Source organism: Toxotes jaculatrix, chromosome 16 (genome assembly GCF_017976425.1).
Source record: "Toxotes jaculatrix isolate fToxJac2 chromosome 16, fToxJac2.pri, whole genome shotgun sequence".
Classification (NCBI taxonomy): domain Eukaryota; kingdom Metazoa; phylum Chordata; class Actinopteri; family Toxotidae; genus Toxotes; species Toxotes jaculatrix.
Genome location: NC_054409.1, coordinates 8,953,275 through 8,976,275, shown reverse-complemented (window position 1 = coordinate 8,976,275; position 23,001 = coordinate 8,953,275). Strand labels below are relative to the sequence as shown.

The window sequence follows — 23,001 nt, the reverse complement described above, 5'->3', positions numbered from 1 at the left end:
TTTTTGGAAAACCAATGAGGAAATAGATTTATACACAGTTGCTGCAGGACAGGCATGTACATATTTGTATGTTGTATTGAAATGAAAATGTTGGGGCTCAGCATAGATGTTATCTTAAAATGCTTTTTTTTTATCTTTAAGTTGCTTTTATTAGGCTACTCTAATTTTCTAATTTTCTAAAATCACCTCACTTTCTAAAAAACGTAAAAATACATTTGTATTTGTTTTTATCTATTTTTTTCATTAATAATTGAATATCCTGGTCACGTGACTCTGAGGTGTGTGGGTCACACAGTAAATAAACGACCATGGCACGTACACTCCCGCTGACTAAAAGGTATGATCCGCTGAGACGGGAGAGGGGGCGGGGCCTGGGAGGATCAGGTGGGGTGGTCCACTGTGACTTCTCGCCAGAGGAGGCAGGGGGATGGCAGGAGGGAGGGAGCACGGTACTTTGCTGTCCGTGCCGTCTGTGGCGGGCACAGTAACGCATGACTACCTTCAGAGAAAATTGGCAGATATTTTTTTATTTTTTTTTTTATTTTTTTATTTTTTTGAAAGTCGGGTCAGGGAGATGTGAGCGCTCTGAAGAAGGTAAGACTCTTCTTATTTTCCTTTCCCTTCATCCAACAGCTTATTTCACAAGCTGAGTGACTTCTCATTTCCATAATGGATCATTCTGATTGTTTCTGATTATTTTTAATCAGATGGGAAACGTGGTGATTGTTTTCTTTTTTAATATGCCACTAATGAGGGACATTGTGAAAATTGCTTTATTTTCACCACCAGTTGCTAATTCATGCAGCCCAGTGCTCAGTGTTTTGTTTATTTCTTGTATATTTTAAAAGTATTCAAATATGATTTAAAAAAATAAAGAGCATTGTTTCATATTTATAAAGAATAAAATTTAAAGGATGTTGCCCTTTGCAGCTGCATTTACATTGATTTTTTTTTTTTTTTAAATTCCCCTCAACAGGTAACAGCTGAGGAATGGGAAGCAAATCAAAATATTTTATGGATATGAAGAAAGTGATATTTGGTTATAGTTTAAATAGGTATAGGTAAAAGAAAAATTAAACATCGTCATTCTCTGGGATACATCTGTCATTTGAGAATAAATGATAGCAACACAACCTCTGCAGACAGATGAAAGCACAAAACAAAGGTCTTCTTGTCCTTCCTGAAGGGCAGTGAATAGCTAATGTTCAAGGTTGATAACACATAATGATTAATGTCATGAAGGTACAGTATTGAATTATGAACTTCTGGCAATGACTGTTCCCCCAAGAGAGTATACAGCATTTTAGAAATGGACTTCAATTCATCATGGTAGTGCACTGCTCCAGAGACCTGCCACAAACCGTTATATTACAGTGTTTGTAGAAACAAAGGATAGATGAACTCTCCGGTGGCCCTATAACACAGGCAGCAGAGTGGATTCCCACGTTGAAGAGATTCATGTGTGTACTTGAAGAGATATGATATCCAGAAATCTATCTTAGTGGTGAAGTATGTGGAGAAATATTTTAAATATCTTAATGTGACAGGTGATTTTAGCCATTTCAGTTAATGAGTCATTGTTTGAATCAGATATTAGAAAAAAAAAATCTAACCTTTTGTAGGTTCAGGTTGTCAAATGTGATTACTTGTTGCTTTCCTCTGTTTTATAACATTGTAAAATGTAATTGACAGGTTAGATTGTTAAGAATAAAAATAGTATGTAGTTTAATCAAAATACAGAGGAAAGTAAGAAATCCAAAGTGATACAGGTGAATAAGTAACACATAGTAATCTGTGTGACACAAAGAAGAGACATGTTGCAGAGTCAGTACAAACACACAGGACTGTCTGATCTGCTGCACAGACAAAATCATGTTGAAAAGACTCGTGTTAATATCCTGGATTTTACTCTTGTAGTACAATAATGTTGTGCTGTGCCAATGAACTGCTGTTCTCATTGGATATGCCCATGGTCAAGCAACATTAAGCCACTTAATATTCTCTTGTTAATCTTCTCTTTTCTAAAACAAAACCCTAATTAAAATTCCAATCATAGATTTAATTGTCTGACTTGTTCCAGTTCTGTGATGGCCACTCAGACTAAGGAGGAAAGTTTTCATGAGATCCACTAATGCAATATCCTGAGCAGTACACCTTTAGTTTTCAGATGTAAATGGGAGTGTAACGATGTTCACTGATAGCTTTTAATCAAATGTTATCCTCAGAGGGATGAGGGATATATGCAGTCTCACTCTTGGCCAGTTGAGAGAAAGTGCCCTTATGGCTGCAGCTACTGATGATTATTCATTATCTATTAATCTCTACATTGTTTTTTTTTTTTTGACTTCACAAAATGTCAGAAAAGAGTCAAAGCCCATCACAAGTTGACATCTTCGACTGAGTTTTATCGAACCAACACTGTCAGACCCAAGGATATGCAGTTTATAATGATATAAAACAGAGAGAAAAAAGCAAATCCTCACATTTCAGAAGGGGGAACGGCAAATATATAAATAAGCCAAAGATGGCATTTCTGGTGCTAAACGATGCTTAATCGATTGTGAATATTCCCAAAAGTTAACCTGATCAAACACCTTGACATTTTCAAGCTTTCATTCCTATAGGAAATAAGGAAACAGGTCAATGCATCAAAATGATTAGTGACATTTTTGTTTGTTCTTCATACAGCTTTCACAGTTTTTCTCTATATTTGCAGGTCACTTCACTCACCTATTACTGTAGGACTTGGCTGCAGTATCTCCCTTGTCCTCCACGGTTTAAATGCAAAAACATGTCATTTTTGTTTTTTCATTTGTCTTGGTATCTGCCCCTTTGTCAAAGCTCAAGCAGCTCAACAGCCTTTTTCATTTACTCCCCATCCTTTCCCTGCAGGAAAACAGTTATTAATAAAAGACGCCAAAAACTCATAGGATGGGGCTGGAAAGGGTGGGAAGGCAGTCAATAGAGGAACAGACTGAAAAGGTCATTTAACACATCTTATACCTCTTCATCATTTTGTCACAGTGCTGCTATCGCCCTGCTGCTCCTTCCATACTAATACATGCATGAATGAAACATGAAGTGGAAAGACATGAAGGGGAGTTTTTACTTTAGAGATTAAGCTGTGCTTAACGGCTTGCCACGGGCGCCAGCACAGCACATGCAAATAAAATGTAATGTGTTATGCGTAATCATAACACGCATTCAATTTCATTTATAAGTGCAGCTTCAGAATATATAACTTGTAGAAAGTCTTGTCTTTTAATACAGATTGCATGGCCTTGAGACGTGCAGTACAGTGCTACACAAGTTAGGAACGCTGCGTGGTATCTTTCATTTCCTGAATGATGTTTTACCAATGCTCAGATGTTTCTACTTTGCTGCCTCAGGTCAGTGTAAATCTTTGTGCTGTTTGACAGTAGTCCTCAGACACAGGTGGGCTGAGGATGTAAACTTTTTAGATGCAGTGAATCTCTTTACCGCAGTCACTTCAACACACTGAGAAATCCCATTACAACCGAACATGTATTCCAAATATCACCGCGTTGAGCCATTCTGCTGAAACAATCCCATCTCCACTCACCGCCTATTTCATTTCAATCCCCCCCTCTGGCCACTGACGCGGAAAACCCAGCATCAAGTGTTTATTTGGGTGAATTTCGTTCCACCTCTGGGTGGGATGTGCAGTGATCTAAAGCCTTTGATCCTGTGCGAACATGTGACAAACATGACCCTGCTCTCTGAAGGCTTTATTGAAGCTACATTTTCATTCTTTTCTTCTATTTTTTTGCCAGGGTTTATCTCACTCAGTGACACCCCAGATCTCCAACACGTACACTGAGAGTGGTACTGAGTGGGTCTATCGGTCACAGTAATATAGTGCCCTCCTCAAGGCTCAATTCCTGGCCTGTCATCCAGCGGTTGAGTTAAAGCCCACTTGGCAGACACAAGAGCGTCAAGGAAGTCATCACAGGCTTCAGCTGAATGTCTGCTCTTAAAATAAATAATCTCTGCTTTCATTTGTCTTTGTATTTCCTGCATGGTTGCCTGTTTTTTTCATAATGCCACTGAAGATTTTATTTTCACCCCCAAGGATGATTATTGCCTCTGCGGTGTCCTTGTCTGTACCTTTGTTGTTTTTGATTAAATCTTGTTTCTTTTTTTCTCTTTTCTGTCATAATGCTCAGCATCCCTGCAGCTCAGGATCACTGTCTCTATAGAGAGATGTTTTCCTTTAAATAATCTGCCTGGTTAGATAAAGGGTATACAAAAATATATTAATAATGGGGTGTCAGCTGTTTGCTTGCGGAGGCAAAAAAAGACAAGACAAGCAGCCTGTAATGTTTCTTGGATGAAAAGGAAATTGTGAATGCAACTTAATTCACTCAAGCATAACCCCTGTTTTCAAATGAATGGAGAAGAATTTGCAAATAAAGAGAGTGTAGACTCTGAGTGGTATTTTTACCCTTAATCATAACTGGGTGCTGTGTAATGATTCTTTTTTTTTTTTTTTTAACAAATTACCTTTAATGTGTTCTGTTTTATGTATGAAGTTTTGATTTGCTCCAACGATGCCAAAGAAAGAGCAGCACTTAAGTGGTAATGAGCCTGTTTTGGGGTATTTATAAAAGCTCTGAATTATGCATGTGTTGTTAAATATACTTTATCTCTTTTCCTTGCTTTAACAGGTGTCCGGCACTAAAGCCTTCCAGCATGGCTGAACACATCATCCCAAATCCATCAGTGGCTGCGACTTAAAACATGAATATTTGTCATTTCTATTAAGCTTCTCTGGACTAAAAATGACAAACGCTGGCAGTGTTTCTCTTTCTAAATATGACATTCTGCCAAGGAACCCTGGCCAGGGCCACATGATCAGTGGAGTGTTGGCAAGAACCACAGCATCTACAAATTAACTAGAAGAGCAGTTTATGCAGCAGACACATCTTTTATCTCCTGCATTAGGAGGAGCAGAAAGAGCCAGTGGGTTGAGTCTAATAACTGAGGAACACATGAGACATTAGTGTTATCAATCCCATAACAGCCTAAATACATCCAACGCATCACAATGGTTCCTGCTGAGAACATGAGTATTTTCCCTGCCGAAGATCACTGTCCCAACTGCAGCTCCTCCACCTACCCAGGTGTGGATGTAACCAAGGTGGTGGTTTTGGGGATGGTGCTGGTGGTGTTCGCAGTGTTCGGTGTCCTCGGCAACATCCTGGTGATCCTGTCAGTGTTGTTCCACCATCACTGGCGCTCTGTGACACACTATTTCATCGCCAACCTGGCAGCAGCAGACCTGCTGCTCAGCTCCGCCGTCCTGCCCTTCTCCGCCACCTCAGAGGCTCTCGGCAGATGGGTGTTTGGCCGGTCCTTCTGCAGCGTCTGGGCCGCTCTGGATGTGCTCTGTTGCACTGCCTCCATCCTCAGCTTGTGTGTGATCTCCATTGACCGCTATGTGGCCGTCAGCTACCCACTGCGCTACTCTGCTATAGCTACGGGGCGGCGTGGCCTGACCGCGGTGGCTGCTCTCTGGGGACTCTCAGCAGCTATATCTGTGGGCCCTCTGTTTGGCTGGAAGGAGCCCGACCCGGAGGATGATACAGTGTGCCGAATTACAGAGGAGCCTGGCTACGCCTTGTTCTCTGCATTGGGATCTTTCTATATACCTTTGGCCATCATCCTGGCCATGTACTGCCGTGTGTATACTGTGGCGAAGAGAGAGATAGATACCATCAGGAAGGGCAGTAAGGGAGAGGGAGTTGAGACAGAGGGGGTGATGCTGAGGATACACAGAGGGAACAATGCTGCTCAGGCGGGGAAGCAGGAGGATGACGAGGGGACCGAGAGGTATAAACGCTCCACCTTTTCCCTGCAAAGGCTGCTGAAGGTCTCAAGAGAAGAGAAGGCAGCCAAGACTCTTGGCATTGTTGTCGGGTGCTTCATTCTGTGTTGGCTCCCTTTTTTCCTGGTTTTACCCATCGGTAGGTAACTCCTAACCTCATCTGCTCTGAACCTAACACAACCCCAGTTTGTGCCTCTCACATATTCTTTTTACATTCGAGTCACAAATAAAAGTGTCTATTTTTCTGCAAAATAAATCCTTGGCAATCTTGCAAAAACCCAGAAAGCCATTTAACAGCACTTGTTGCTGTTTATTTGAAGAATAAAAATACTCTGTTTGCAGCACAACCTGTTAATCTGTTTCCAAAATTGCAGGTAATTTAAAAATTGAAGTGTCATTATTAGATATATTTATCTATATTAACTGTTACTTTCCATGATTTAATATTTTCAAATACAAGAAATGTAAGAAAGAATGTAAATGTGTGGTAACACAGAAAATAAAATTAAAGAACAACTCAAAAAACATCCTACCAGAAAACAAGTTCATAATTTTGTTAATCGCACAAACTGAGCAAGGAGATATGTCACTATCTCAGAAGTAAACACTGAAAACAATCAGGATTTTTGAAGGATTTTTCAGAATAAAACAGTTTGAATGTAACAATAAAACACGAGAGACACAAACTGAAGCCTAAAAATGAGTCATCTGAAAACTAGAGAAAATAACTTTCTGAATCTAAAAAGGGGATTTAAATTATTCCTTAATTAATGTCATAATGAGAGCTTTAATGGTTACTTTGATCCTTTTTTTTTTTTTTTTTTTTTTTTTTTTTTTATAAAGGCCTGCTTTACTATGAAAAGACTGTACTTAAAGGGCACAGCTACTTTATCTAATCTGACTCCAGTTGACTCAGACTGTCAGACAGTGCCTTTAGTACACTGAACTCACTTTTATCAAATATTATGTCTCTGGCTGGCAAGTGCTTCTTAGTTAATGATATTGTTATCAAGAAAAACCTTGATTTTCATATTTTTAACTGAAACATGCTAAAATGGACACCAGAAAGCTGCAGCTCATCCTGAACACTGCTCACTAACACCAAGAAAGTGGAGCACATTACACTGGCTTTCTTTGTGTCAAAGGAGTTTAAAATCCTATTACTTGTCTAAAGCACTAAATGGTCTCAGGCTTAAATACATCTCTAATTTACTCGTACAGTACGAAGCACACAGACCCCCCCAGGTCACCTGAGTCGGGTTTACTCATCGTTCCCACAATCAAAAACAAACAAGGTGAATCAGTTTCTATGCTCCCACCTGTGGAGCAAGCTTCCTGAACACCTGAGGTCTGCTAAAGATGTCAGCTAATTTAAATCAGGGCTTAAAACATTATAGTTTATTTACTGTTTCAAATAAAAGAAATATGTAGCTTCTTAATGTCTTATTTTTAATTTAAATGTCTTATTTTTAATACATTTCTATGCCTCCGAAAAGCACTTTGAATTGCCTTGTGTCTGAATGGTGCTACATAAATAAACTCGCCTTGCCTTGAAAAATATATGAAATATTAATTAGAGTTTTAGCAGAAGCAAAACTGAATAGAAATGAGCTAATTAATGTAGATTCTGCTGTTGTAGTAAGATTTCACTGTAGATATGAGCATCAGTTAACACTACTCAGGGAAAAGGTAAAATGCCCACAAAGCCAGGAAGTCTCAACTTCATCTTTAATAAATTATACCTACATTTTGTCGAACTCTGTCAAAGAAGATGATAACAGGGATGTTATCACAGATTTAAGCGAGGACAGAAACCAACCATTGTGAAGCCTAATCTAGAATCTTAATTGCCTCCGAAATAACTCTCATGGCTTGACTGAGATAAGTGATTGTCAGAGTGGACCGGTGTGTATTTAAGGGCAATAGTTTGTCAGCAGTTACCTCCCAGGTCGCAGATAGTGAGATTACTGTTTAAACGTGTATTCGGTCATACAAACTGTGATCACACTACAGGAGGGACCTATATATTATACGACATGCAGGAGACACTGAACACATCATCTGGACGAATAGTGTGTGTTATCTTTCTCTCTTTTTTGTCCAGTGTTTACATTCATAACCAGCCATATTAAAGTTCCAGTCTGTAATCCAAATGTAAACAAAAGGCTTGTGGAATCAAAGTGATGAACAGGTCTTTTAGTGCAGGGATTAACACCACACAATAAGTAAAGTTATTATAGTCTGACAAAACAATACCAACTTAAGGTCAACTTACTATTTGTTTTCCAAAGCTTTCAGGTGTATCACATAGTCTAAATCAGTGGATGGAGTTTGCTCTGTTGTCATGGAGCTGGAGCTGATGGATGGAGCTGTTATGATTTAACTAATGGCTAATCCACCTCATGGCAGTGCCAGAGGAAAAGTCAAGGGATTACCAAAGTCTGTAGAATTTATTGTCTAAACCATGAATGTCTGTACAAAATTCTGTGCCAATCCATCCAGTACACAAAGATATTTCACTCAATAAATGCAAAATTTGACCTGCTGCTGGTACTGGTGGTGGAAAAGGTCAGTGGGTCACCAAAGTAATTAGGATACAGCTTCTGGTAACCATGAATATCTGTACCAAATTCCATGGCATTCCAGTCTATAGTTGTTGAGATATTTTAATCTGCTATTGCTGCTAAAAAATTACAGACTGGGCCTTTAACATGTAGCTCTAAGAGCAGCCCCCCTGTGGAGGCCTGAATCATTTGTATAATGTTGCTTGATGATATGTTTTACTCTCAATGCATCATCAGTCAGGACCTTCCTCCTTCCCTACTGTGCTTTGACTCTACTGTTTGAGTTTCTCAGAAGGGACATGAAGAAATTCAATTACCAGCAACAAACAGACCAAATAAAACACTGCACTGGAGCAGAATAGGCTTCTACTGTGAGATGAAATGGAATGAGCCAAACTATTGCTCCCTTGTATGAAAGCTATTATAGATAACAAGCATGAGGCTTAATGGTCTGTAATGCTAGGAGGCATCCTCAGTTACCCTGTAGCCTCCCAAGGCAGCCAGTCATCGGAGAATAGTCATGCATTTCAATTGAGACAGACCGTCATGGCTCACAGCACAGTGCTCTTTCAAGCTCTGAGGCAATGATAGTCTGAGATTCCCAGACTGAGAGTTTGAAAAACTACTGAATATTTCATTTTTTATTTCGCCAGAGCTCTTCAGATGGAAAGCTTGTTTTGAATTGAAGTACCTAGTGGCCACCCACCATGGTTGCACCATGCAAGTGCTAAGTGCTTGGTGTAACCGCAGTGGCATCACTTGTACTGCCTTTAATATGTAGATCGAAGAGCAGCCCTCCTGTGGGTGGGAACTGTAGATACAACCATTGTGATACAAAAGCTGTTGAGGCCTGAATCATTTGTATAATGTTGCTACTAAGTGCTTGATGTAATCACGGTGGCATCACAGTGTGCTCACCAAACTGATAAGATGAGGTGACTGCGGCTCATCAGTGGTATCATACAGTATATAAAGGTGCTGTGAAGCACTGCTTTTATCAAAATCAGTTTTGCACATGAACAATTTTGCCACTTACAGAAGTTCAGCCTTGGCTCATGAGTGGGCTCTCAAGTGCTGTATTAGCATCTCTTTTCATTCATATTTTCATATGTGTCTTTTTGTGTGTGTTCTCTAGGATCCTTCTTCCCATCCTGTAAGCCCTCTGAAACCATCTTTAAAATTACCTTCTGGCTGGGTTACCTCAACAGTTGCATTAACCCCATTATCTACCCGTGCTTCAGTCAGGAGTTCAAGAAGGCCTTCCACAACGTGCTCCGCGGTCACTGCCTGAGAACAGCCAAACCACAAGGACACATCACCACCCATTCCTCCAGTTCAGGCCCTGTGTCTAATACCTCTGAGGCCTCAACCCAAAACACTGTCACTGTTTCCTCATGGCATTGCTGCTGGGCCCTGTCAGCCTCCCCGTCATCTGTTCCAGATCAGGCTCAAAGTGCACAAATCCAAAACAAGAGTCTGCTCAAGACGTGGTGTTTCTCAGCAAGTCAAACTCCAGTACCACAGAAATCCTCCACTCACAGATCAGCTGGTGTCTTACGTATTTCTCTGGGCATTAAAGGAGAGGCTGTTTGATTGGCATGTTTAGGCAGTTTGGGAAATCTGAGCATCCAATCTTGTACTTCGATTTTGCCTCAGCAAACAGTAACTCTGTTGCCTAAAGGCTTCATGTCTGTTTAAACGCCTGGACTGTCAAATAAAATATGAAAGTAACTGAATAATATCCCATTTACACTCAACAGCCACTGCTGAACTGCTCATGAACAGGGCACTTGATGTCAAATTGTTCAGTAAGAGCTGCTCATGGCAGCAAGTAGAACATTGTGAAGTATGAATGCACATGAGAGTTTTGTGGAAAAAATAAAATACAAACCTCTTTGGTTAAAAAAAAAAAGGCAAACCAAAAGGCAATTTTGCAAGTAAAGGCACAAGGTTAGAAGGGATAGCCACCTGTGTTTGGCAAGGAATAAAAAAGTTAAAAGCATCTTATTTAAGTGACATTGTAAAAAGAACCTGGTGACCGGAATTCAGTGAATTTTAGTCATATTGCTGCAGATTTTGCAAAATGCCTTAAGGGCGAGCTACTCATAAGTAAGGTCCAGAATAATTAGTATTCACTGACTGAGAAAATGGAGAGGCTTGTGCAGGAGTGTGTATTATATGTCTGACCTGATGTGGGACTAAACACTAACATCTCTCACAGAGTGAAGTACAGTATAATACAGTTTAATAAAAGTCCTTGATTCTAGCTCTCTGAAGGGTTAAATATTCCTTTCTTTTGTTTTTGTTAGGGCTGTACCAAATATGTGTTGGATCAGCCTTTCATATTTTATACCATTGCTTGTGTTGTTTGTCGCATATATGAAAAGATGTCAGATGCTTTTCCCTTAGTCTTGGTGATGTTTTATCCAGTTCTCCAGTGCTGTGTCTCACCATGCGAAAATTACATCATTTTCTGGATGTTTGAAACTAATGCATGAATAATTCAATCAGCAACTATCTGATGTTTATGTTCTCCTGTAACGTTCATCTGTATGTTGCTGCATTTGCTGATTCTTGACCACTAGGGGACAGAATATCTCTAAATCAAGATGACGGACACACAACCCTGACACACTGTCACCTTATAAAGCTGTTATGACTAGCGAGCAAAATATTATCCACAAAGTAACACTAACATCCCATTTTGAGGCATGTTTCTGTCAGTTTGCTGAAAATTAGTCCAACATTTAATCTCCTTTTAGCTCTGATTGGACCTCTACTGATTCCTGGGGGAAATATGTGGCTCCACTTCCTTTCATGAGCTAGTCACTTGATTTTTGCCATTCTGTGCTGGGCAGGTCGTCAATTTATCAGTGCCATAAAACCAAAACAATGAGCCAAAACCTAGAGGTGGGACAGATTCTCGGCTGAATAAATAGACAGGTGCTCTATTTTTCAGTGGTGTACAGCGGCCAAAACATTAAGGGTGACATTACGAAAGGAAATACTAATTTTGAAGAAACCAATGCTACAATAGACGCTATAAATATATATACTACTGCAACCTTTAAAAGGATGAAAGATGATCACAACATATGCCAGCAGACAATTTGCTTTCAGCAAAGAGGGACAAGTAGACCCTCATCAATATTGGCCATTAACATCTCCCTAACCAGTCACAACAAAAACCAAAAGCTTTCCAACAGATAGATTTCATTGCAAGTCTACTGTATTGGATTGCATTGTATCCTATGGATGTCTATGGTGTTCCAGACCTGTGTCTTTATTGACATGAGCTAGTTTCGTTAATTAGCAAAACAAAATCCATCATATCACACAAAATTATTAAAAAATACATTATTTGTCCAGTGTCAAGATAATGTGAATGCTTCATTAAAAAACATGTCATGAACAGTGATTTATAGCCTTAAAAAACAACATAGCCTTATCTTTTCTAAAAAGTTGTCACACATTTCTTCTTAGCTCTTAATCCTTTGCTTTCCCCTGTTACAAACAGAGTTGTTTTTCCTTTGCTGGGTTTGGATTAAAGGCCTTTTTTTTTACCCTGCAGACATAACAGTGATGAATACCTGAGAATGCTTATCTGTGAAATGCAGGATGTTGAAGAATTTCTACAAGTCAAATGATTTGTCAGTTTGCAGTCACCTAAGGTTAGGGCACAATAGGAAGACTTGCCATCATTCTGCATTGCTGTTTGGGATTTGTACTTGTAACAGTGGCATTATGTACAGTAACTGCTCAGGAGGATAATGTCTGTGTTCAAACTCTTGTAAACTCTGTAAGCTCCCATAGTTTACATTTATGTAGCGACTAAACTGTCTCAGACAACTAATAAACATGCAGCCCTCATTTGTGGAGATTAAGCAGCCAAGGACTCAATGTTACGCTGCATTAGGCAACAAGTAGCAGAAGGAGATATGCTGACATTTCATTAGAGAGGCATGACTAAATGCAATATACATAGTTTATTTAGTAAATGCCATGACATTCCATGCCTGGACTTATATTTCTTTAAATCTTCAAAAATGTCTGTTTCATATATAAACATAGAACATCTGTTTTGTCCCGTTACTATTTGCCTAGTTTGAAATTCAGCACACTCAATCTGTCCTTGCATTTTCCTGTTTAAGTTCACGGCGTTACACTGCATCTGCTGCCTTTTATTGGCTTTTAAAGACAGTACAGAAATCTTGAAAACTAATGATTCATAACACACTATCAGCACTTGGGGGGGAGGGGGCACTAGAAGAGGCAGAATCATCAAACTACTGCTTGTTCTCTGCGTGCGCACACCCAAGGCCAAATGAATGTGTATCAGTGTGTGTGCACACCTGTTTGTTTGCTTGCTCGGTTTAACGTGTTTGTTAGGAGCAGTCAGGCCGTGTTGTGTCTTCTTCCATCAGTTTGGATATTACTCATGGAAATAAATGCATCAGATTCCTATTAAACATGCGGATGTCATTTTCAAAAAGCAGCCCAAGATTCAAACAGTGTTGCAGCAGCCGTCAAAGTAAGGCAAACACTGTCGTGATAAATGGATCCAGGCTCCCATTACTGGAAAGACAAGCTCGTGCTGTTTAACCTAATCAGTTGACTTGGCAAAGTGACTGTTCATTATAAATGGCGATTATGATTAATAACGATGTTGAACAGGAAGTAAAGCAGATGACAAGAATTGCAACTGCATCAGGAAGTCAAAGAGGCCTCATTACTTGCAATGAGGAAAATATGGTTTGTGTTGTGTCGAACTGGAAAACTTCCCTGAAACTTCTTCTGAGAGTTTTCTCACAGTTCTTCCAAGTGGCTGAGCACAAGTTTGACATTTAATGGACGTTTTTTAGAAGCATTAGCATTCCCACTGCATTAATAGCTTGTCAAGGTATGTGAAAAAACTCCAACAGATTTGTAACTGCACCTAATCCCCCCCTCCGCTTAAGAACTTAATGAAATTCTCTCATGTGCAAAACGCTCTCAGGTGTAACATCATTATGCAGGTGTCTGCACTGATGTTTGAGCAACTGAGTATCCTCCTTGCAAATGTAACTCCTGGCATTAGTGTTGTTGCCAAATGTCTCCACTGGGTTGTTCACTTAGATTATTTTCTGTCATTAAATGTTAAGATGGTATGTTGTAACATAAGAGGTGACAAATTCTGTCTGCCAGAGGAAATTAAATTGGACAAAGTTGATTCATTTTATGGTTCCTGAATTATCTGGTTCCACTGCTTCTGAAAGTTTTGGTCAAAAGCCAAATGTTTTTCTAATTATTTTTTTTTCCTATAGAGCACATTTTAATTTACTAACTTGGATGGACAGAAAAAATTGTAAAATGATAAAAATGGATGAGAATAACTTGTGAAATAAGTGAAGTACAGTCCTTGGAACTGAAAGTCATGGGAAATTTTCATTGTTAGGTGATAAAATTAATAATATTTAAAGCAGAGTGAATCAGTATTATCTAATAAATCAAATGGCTGACTTTAATGTTACAGTGACAAACCCACAAAGAATTACCACTAACTCATAGTTCATTAGCCTCTTTTTGATCGTTGATGAACCCACTGACTACCTGCCCAGCCCCAAACGGCAGAAAAACTAAAGTAGCAACTAGCTGGTGAAGAAAGTGGAGTGTGTATCAACCAAAGAATCGGATATTTTTCTCAGGAGACAAAAACCAGAGCTAATGAATAATGGACTTAAATTCAACAGGCAGACAGAAACACAACTCTGGACTACTGCAAAACTTTTTTGCGATTATGCAGCTTTAAAAGTACATTGAAATGAATATTTAATTTTCTTTTTGTCCCATCATTTTATCCATGTATTTCTAATTTAGGTTACGTTCACAGCCAAAACATTATTATATTCCCATGATTGTGCACACACCTACACAGGTAGTTACTGCTGTCCTCTCTTTTTTCAGACCCTTTTGAGAGATAAATGATGTGAGAACACAACCTATCACACACTAATCTGAATAATGTGTACCTCATCCTTTTGCTACGGAAGGATGAGAATACGACCTTAAGAAGGGGCCTTGAACACAATAACAAACTAATTTAGTTTAACACCAGCTAACTGTTCCTCTGGAGTTCAGAGGCTTAAAGAACATAAGCTGAAAGATGAAAGAAGATGAATCCAAAAGAACTGACGTAAATCTGCTTTTAGACAGACAAAGTTGTCTCTCAACTCCTTAAACAAAATTCACTCAAAATACTTCTAAGCCTCAGAGCTTTCCAGATCAGTTCATCATTTCACTGTCTGTATCGTAGCAACAGAATCAATACAGTAGCTAAATACGCTATTGTACATTATTGGCTGTTCCCACATCACTTGATTCTCAAAAAGAAAATAAACTGAAGGTCATACCCGTGATATACATGATGTATTAAGGGGCTTGGAAGAACGTGGGCTGGCTAATTTGAGAGCAAAACTGACGTTGCTCAAAAAGTAAAACCTACACAGTTGTATTAACTTATTTTCTGTGATTAGACATCATTTCAGGACAGTGCACAGACCTTATGCTTCTTTATCACTCTTATCCTAATGCTGAGTTTGGTGACCTTACATTATTGCTGGCACGGCTCCTTCAGACTTCAACCTGAGCAGAAGTTTAATCAGCCAGAACAACAGAAACACCTGTGCGGGTCCTTGAAGATCACAAAAAAGAAAAAAATCCTATCTATTGATAGTGAAGTGAAGCAAACACTGCACCTGCAGGCTCCAACGCCAGGATGCAAACAGCAACTGAACACGTTTTGAACAAGTTTTAAGATCAGTATATTTCAGTGTTGCAATGAAATACGGTGATGGTGTTGCAGGCTGCAAAAAGTTTCCCTCTTCCTAACACCTTTTCAGTGCTGGCATTTGAAATGATTAAAGCCCCATTGTGAGTGTACGTGCATGGACTTGAAATAACCGATTTACAGGTTGGCAGCCATGAACAAAAATTAATTAGTGAAGACCTACAGGCTCCACACGAGAAAAGGAGCCAATACGTATGTGAGATATGTAAGATGTATTTAATGTTCATGTTATTGAACATTTTTTCTAACAGCATTCAGCTGCATGGCATATTGTGTTCTCTTCTCTGGTTCATTCAACTTGCCCTTGACTGCACCTTATACATTTCAGCTATTCACATACTTCCTGGACATAAAATCTTTTTTGCCTCCAATTTCGCAGCTGTCAAATTTTAAATAACATTATTTCACAGTAACTGAGCAGAGTGACGGACTTAAAGGTCTGGAGTTCCTTCAGAAGCAAAGTGATGGTCCTATCATAAAAGCTTGTCAGAGCAAAAATCATGCTGTGCTCTGTGTTATAGCCACAGTTTGACTTCAGGCAGAAAACAAACACAAGCCATGTTTGGACTCATTTCTAAAAGCCGGACTGAAATTGAAAAGGTCAGTACACTTGTCCAAAGGTTAGTACACTTGTCAGGTCAGTGGTCCCATTTCGTCTTGTGCTAACAGCTGGGGCAGCTTGAGAGTTCCTTTTAAATGAACACTAATTGAGTTGACAAGTCATTAGCACGGTTTGTGTATAAAATTCATGTCAACCTTGACAACGTGGGAAAATAATTAACGCTCCGTGTGAACATTTTTTTCCAGCAAATCAGAGGAAATATTGTCACACACTTAAGTGTAAAGGACAGTGTGGGAGGTTTGATTCAATTACAGTGACTTCTATCTGTCACATCTGTGATCAGGTGTTTGGGTATAAGCTTAAGCCTTTATTTTGATTCATTCAGTCGCTTAAGATCAGAAAATCTAATTAATTTTTTTCACTGTCAGGTAGTTCATCTCATCCAAAGTCAAGGAGCAGTAACTGACTTCATAGTCTGTTCATTTATTTACAGTGGCTTTTTGGACACTTTACTAGGTTGTAGACATTTTGACAGACACTCAATAACCCATCATGACAGAGTGAAAACAAGTTTTTAAAAATGTATGCCACATCACAGAGACTCAGAGGGACAGGGAGCTCCTTCAACTTCATGGCTTGGTTTTTGTGCTGCCGTGCAGTGTGAATCATGAGTCTTTACACAGGTGTGTGCTTTTCTAAACTATGTCCACTCAATTCAGTTTGCAACAGGTGGACTCCAGTCAAGTCCTAGTCACATCTTAAGGATAATTAAAGCAAACACAATGCACCTGATCACAGTTTGAAGTGCCACAGCAATGAGGATCCACCTGTCCACAATTTGGCAGAAAAGGGTCTGAAAACTTTTGTACAGCAGAGATTTCAGTTTTGGATTTTTTTGTCTATTTAAAAATAAAATCTACAACACAATAAAGTGAATAAAGAGTGAAGGGGTCTGAATTTTTTCTGAATATATGTTGCAAAATTAGTTTTAGTACAGCAAAGGAGACTATTATGAATATAAGTCTTACATGTTATGATACAGTGGTGGAAAATACGTTTACTCAACACAGTACTGTACATACAATTTTGAGATAATTGGACTTTACTTAAGCATTTCCATTATATGCAACTTTATAATACTGTTAATATTGTACTGTTTTATCCACTGCTAGCTGTAATTACTTCTTACTTTTCAAGTTGAAACTTTACATGAAAAGAATATATGATAAGCCGAAAAACAAACAAACAAAACAGTTAAAGATTAAACCAGTGGTTCCCAACCTGTTTGCCATCAGATTTATGCTGTGACCCTTTGAAGTGGGCTGATCCTGGCTGAGCTGGGGCCTCTCTCTGTGGAGCCTCCCCAGAGTCTGTGAGTGTTTCCTCTGGCTGCTTCAGTTTTCCCCTGTCGTCCCAAGACATGTAGCTCAGGTGAAATGGAGACTATAAATGCGTGGATACAAAAAAAAAAGAGAAAACATTCGATGAAATACATTTATATGGTAGTCAGATGATAGAGTGTGAAAAAAAGCTTTGATTTACAACAAACTACCCTGTGATTGAGCTCCCCTTGACCTGACATGAAGCAGCCACTAGAGGGCTCTGTGTGGTACTACTGCACACAATAAGGACCACTCCGGTGAAACAGAGTCTGTAACACCAACAACTACTGTGGACTATGATATGATGAAACTTCTCCTCTAGTACACACGAGAAGAAGTATCATCATATCATGATTGTATATCATGGAAGAGTAATAAGGCTGATCTCACCTAATGAAAATGCAGGTCACCTGGAGTTTAGCCTTTAACAATTTCCTTTTACAAAGCAAGCTAGGATTAAACCTGAAGAGAAACCCTACCTGAGTGAGAAAACAAAAATGATGCTTTTCATTTAACTCTCAAAGTTCATTCATCCTGTGTATATTTTAGTCGACTTTTCTCATTTTTTTTTTCATTCTGTACCAATCAAAAGTGGCTATTACTTTACTTGATGAATGTGTTTTATTATTTTGGCACTAACATGAATGATTTACAATAAGAACAACATCATGATCAGCTGAACACCGTTATGCACATGCTTGAGAAGTAATAACCTCTCAGTAGCACTGCCCACCCTGCTGCATGATGTGGTACAGCCTCTCTGAAGCTCAGCTTTCTATTCATCTCTGTGTGCTCTTTGTTGTATGAGCTTCACAGAAGCTTTAATTAGTAATTTCCCTTTTTACGATCAAGTGGCTTCTATTTGTCTGTTTCTAATGTTTCGTTTTCTTTTCAAACTGCACAAATGTTGTTCCCAACTAGACACACAAAAGACACACACTGATTACAAAGAACAGTACATCTTATTTTACCGTGAAGTGTGGCTGGTGAAGGCCACACTCCAGGTTGGAGAGAAAAGCTGGCCGTCATAGAGAGGAGGGAGATGCAATATTGTTTAAAGCATTTCCAGTCTCTCAAGGAAGATATTTAGAGTGTTTCCCACACATAAAACAAGACAGTGACACAGGAGGCGAGGAGTGGAGCGTGAATAGGATGACAGCACTGCCACCTAGTGTCAAAACATTAATGCAACTTCATGGTAGTGGTTTACTGCGTATGGTATGCAGTGACATTCAAGACGTTCATGTGACATTGCCACCCACTGAAACTGTACTGGTTCAGTGTCTCTACCTCCATCTGCCATTCTACAACTTGGTTATCCTGTCCAGGGTTACATGGTCCAAGAGACTCTTCCCCACAGAAGTACAGGGGCAGGGTTCAACCTTGACACATTGACATCTACGTGCAACTCAGCCTTTCACCTTACTCGCATGTCTGAGACTGTGGAGGAAAACGCACTCAGACCCTGGGAAAACATGCAAACTGCTCACAGAAAGATACAAGATACATAGTTCCTGACCATGCAGTTGTCTGTTGCTGGTCCAAATTGTTTTATTCATTTCAACTTATCAGGTCTCAGTATGCTTCAAACAAAGTGCTTGTTGGGTCGTCTTAAACCCCCCTCTCTCTGTCTGCAGAATCCTGTGCACAGCAACTGGAAAGGTGTGTGGAGGTGTGAACGTAGGCAGGTTTGGACTTTTCTCTTTTCCTCATTCTACACACAGCTGTTTTGTCACTCTGTGTTTGCACAACTGAGTACAACTCCCTCAGAGAGACCTTCCAATACAGTCCAGTGTTACTGCTATTTGTACAATTCATCGTGATAAGACTACAAAGGTTCACACATCTCATCACATCTAAACAGAGTGGACTGTATCCCAACGGAGGACATAGTTAGCAGTGGGACATGCTTGATACAGCAAGTTTTGCTAACTAGTTTTATAAACATTAGGTTTTAATGCTTTTGGCTTTAGATGCAGTCAGAAGACACGTTGGCGTAGTTCCCATAATGGCCAAGAATAAACCACACAGCTACAACGTTATTGCATCACGGCTTTTTCTGTGGCCTTTACAGCCTCTCAGTGAGCTCCCAGCCAACATATTAGCATTTGGACCAGTAATACTGTTCAACTTGGGTTAAAAGACTAATTTAAATAATTTATTTGTATATAGGTTACATCTATAAACTGTTCTGCATTGCCTTCAAAAGTTAGTGGTCCAAACCAGGTATCAGCTAACTGGGACTAGACTTTTTTTTCTAATGTTTTGTCTCTGTTTTTATATTTCATGATTTACAGAAAGCTTCTAATGTAAAACATTAAAGTCAGAAAAAAAAGAAACAGAGATTTTATTCCTTTTTTTTTCTTATTTTTTAATTCTTCGATGTCCTTGTTTTTTTCTTTTCTTTTTTTTCTTTTTTTACATCACCATCCATGGGATTTGACACTTTTTCCATAGTGAGCAAGCATCCCAGAAACCCCACAGCCACCAAGACGAATACCATCACACAGTTTCACTTTCACAAAGGGGGAGAGGCTTACAGAGGGGGACGAATGGGTTCAGGGGGCAAGAAGGTGTTCAACAGCATCAACAACCTCAGAACGGATGGAAGCTCCTCTCAATCTGCAGCACGTAGTGTACATACATATCACTCATATATCATTAGCATAATATGGCATAGAAAAAGCATCCAAGCTGACAGAGCATTATAGGAGTATAAGTGTGTGTTTTAGTGTGTGTGAGTGTGTATGTGTGTAAAGTTAGGAGGCATGGGACACGGCGAGGGTGCCAGCATTGACAGCTGGTTTTTAATATCCAAGTTAATTCTTCAGGCATGGGTGCTGCATCACAGCAACGGCTGTTTGCTGTTTAGTGTGTGTGTGAATGTGTGAGTGAGTGTGTGTGTTACTACCATAGTGTGCAGTGTGCTTTCAGCTCCATTTTTTTTTTTTTTAAAGCAGTGGAGGACTCCACGCAACTCAGCACAGGATTGTGTAGAAATGGTGTCACAGACTAATTATAAAAATGTGTCTGTTTATGCGCAAAGCCGCGCTAATAGCACCAGGTCGGGATGGGTTGCTAATGGCAACCTCCTTTCTGACAAGCGTTGCCATGACAAACAAAAAGCAGAACCCCGAGAGAGTGGAGGGGCCTGTCGCCACGGCAACAGCCAGAAACAACGAAAGGGCCAGGGAAGGAGGGAGAGAAAGGGGAGAGTGAAAGGAAGAGAAAGACAGATAAAGAAAGACTGAAAGGAAGGAGTGACATGGAAAAAACAAGAGGCGCACTTTTACTCTCAGTTGAGCAACGCTCACTGCCAGATTTGTACACTCCTGCCTGAAGTAATAGGGCAGCAGTGGTGAGTAATACAGCATCTACCAAGAGTGTAGACCATGGTGAATGAAGTTTAGTCAGGCAGGGTGAAATTCCCATCTCCTGACTTACAGAAACCTTGTTGTGTGATGTGTGAGTTACCATGGAGATCAAGTTTCCATCTCCCATTCCTATCTCATCTCATCTCATCTTTGAATGCTTCAGAGACGTGCACGTGTTACATTCCCCCCCGCTTTGGATTCTTTAGATACGTATACCATTCATAATGCTGACGGACTTTGCCTTCTATAGGCCTCCAGTCGGATTGGGGGGTGGGGAGGGGGGGGGGGGGGGGGTGACTGGGGCTGAAAGCACAAATGCAGAGGTGGTGTAAGTTTTCTTACACGTATGTATAAGTGTGAGTCAGGGGCCAGTTGCATAAAGACGGGCTTCAATCTCATTCAAGTCAGACTTGCTTTGACACTGAAGGCTGAGACCGATTTACAGCACAGAGTGTTGTGGACAGGGCCACAGCTCATGAGGCTTTGAGGGTCTTACTCTCCGGATGTGTAGTTCATCTTCATCATTTAGACTAACGGACAGTTACTCTTTGAGGTTTTAAAAGTCCCCAAAGGATCAAACTTTTATTCACACCATTCACATGAGTGCAAATGTGTTACATAAGCAAAACACTAACAATTAAAAAAAATGAAAAAATTAGAATAAAAAAAGTATAGATTTGACTGCCTTTAAGCTCAAAAAGGAAGATTCATGTTTAATTGTTTTGGTGTTTGATCAAAACTGTCATTGCTGGGGCAACTGGACTCTGGTGTTAATATTTCTAAATAAGCTGGCCTTGGTTGTGGATAGATAAGATGACTGGCAGATGAATAAAAAAAATACAAAACACTTAGATGCACATCACATTTTCGCCAAGCTGTTTAGTTTTGGAATTGACAACACAAAGACTTTTGACACTGTTTGATGTGTCCAACAACTAACTACAGCTGTCTCTCAGTTATTAGCAGGCATCTCCTCAGATGTGTCCCTATAGCAAGAAGCAGGTTGAAACCACTTTTAACCTGCTGGCAAATGTTGGCCACTCAAAATAAGAATTTAAGCCCAGTCTAAAGTTTAGACTAGTCTTAACCTACATTTATGTAACTGGCCCCTGGTTGTGTCCATGTCAGGCTGAGCTTGTTGCTCCGTGTGGAGCCACTGGGAAGAAAAAAGGCGGCAGAAAGAAGGTGACTGGTGGCCAAGACCTTGTTGACATAAGAGAGAACACAGGAAATCAGTTGCTTGGCTTTTAATGAAAGCCAGATCATGCAAAAAAAAAAAAAAAAAAAGGAACAAAAACGTATGAGCGCTCAGCAGCACAGCCCGTAGCGACATCAAGTCTACAACAGTAAGGAGTGCTGTACAGGAGCCTGCTGTGTGTGTCCCATCCCTCACACGTCAACACTGCACACTAGTCAGAAGCACATTAGCTCATGTCTACTTTCAAGCGTAAATCAATAGTGCTCAGCCCTTAGGCACCTAGAAACAGAATGACACTAAAAAGCAGTTTGACAACAAGTTAAAAACTCTAAAACATTAGAACATTTCAAGATATCGAGCATTTTTCGTCTTTACAGGGGCTCTACCGGCAGAATAGGCCCTATGAAAGCACAAAATCTGGCACCTTTGAATCGGTTAATCCTGGCTATTTTACATCTTTTTTTTTATCTTACATCCTTCACTTACCTCAATAAGAATAACAAAACAAGAAGGAAAAAAAAAATCAAACTATCAGTACAACTTCTGTGGGTTCAGGCACATAACGAGTAGAAAGGAAAGAGGGATTTTGATGAGTATAAAACAGTCACATGAGGAGGAAGAGGAGAAACATTCTGAGTGTAAATGCACTGGTTGGTGATGGACGGTTATTGGATGCTTCAACAGCTGTCAATGGAAAAATTTGGAGCTTTATGATTCACAGGAATGCAAACAAAGTGGAAAATGCGTAGCTGCGTAGTGAATGGCACCTTCCCCACACTTCCGAAGGTTCTCTAAAAGGACGGCGTTAAGAAGCAATAAGGCAAGGAAAGGTTTGAATCTGACATGACAGCGAATTACAACTTTCTCTTTCCTCCCTAAATCTTTCCTTCAGTCCTCCCACTTAACGATGGCCTTATGCTCAGAAATGAGGCATAAAGCTCTATTTACTACCTGCCAAAGCTCCCTCTGCGCCACAAGACTTTTTTTTTTTCCCGCCAACTCACAAGCTCTAAGCCAGCTGCCAAATATGGAATATGTTTTTTTACTTCTGTACCTTAGCTAAGCCACAGGTGGGAAAACACGAGATGAGAGCCAGAGCAGCGAGAGTCTATAACTCTAATAAAAGATTGCTGTGTTGCTCAGTTTTTCAAATCTTAAGGCCATCTTCGTGGCAGGCAATCAGCTAGATACTGACTGCAGCGGTGTTTTACAGATGGCGATGCACTGGAAAGCAAAGCGATTGAAAT

At 39.8% G+C, this 23,001-nt stretch overlaps 1 protein-coding gene across 1 annotated transcript; it reads left to right on the top strand.

The window, feature by feature from the left end:
- The first annotated feature begins 443 nt into the window (after window positions 1-443).
- adra1ab (adrenoceptor alpha 1Ab) lies at window positions 444-13,520 on the top strand. The gene is made up of 3 exons (XM_041059186.1): window positions 444-594; window positions 4,689-5,987; window positions 9,548-13,520. Exons 2-3 carry the CDS (start codon window positions 5,069-5,071, stop codon window positions 10,003-10,005), a joined length of 1,377 nt encoding a protein of 458 aa, XP_040915120.1. The 5' UTR covers window positions 444-594; window positions 4,689-5,068; the 3' UTR covers window positions 10,006-13,520.
- The last annotated feature ends 9,481 nt before the right edge of the window (window positions 13,521-23,001 follow it).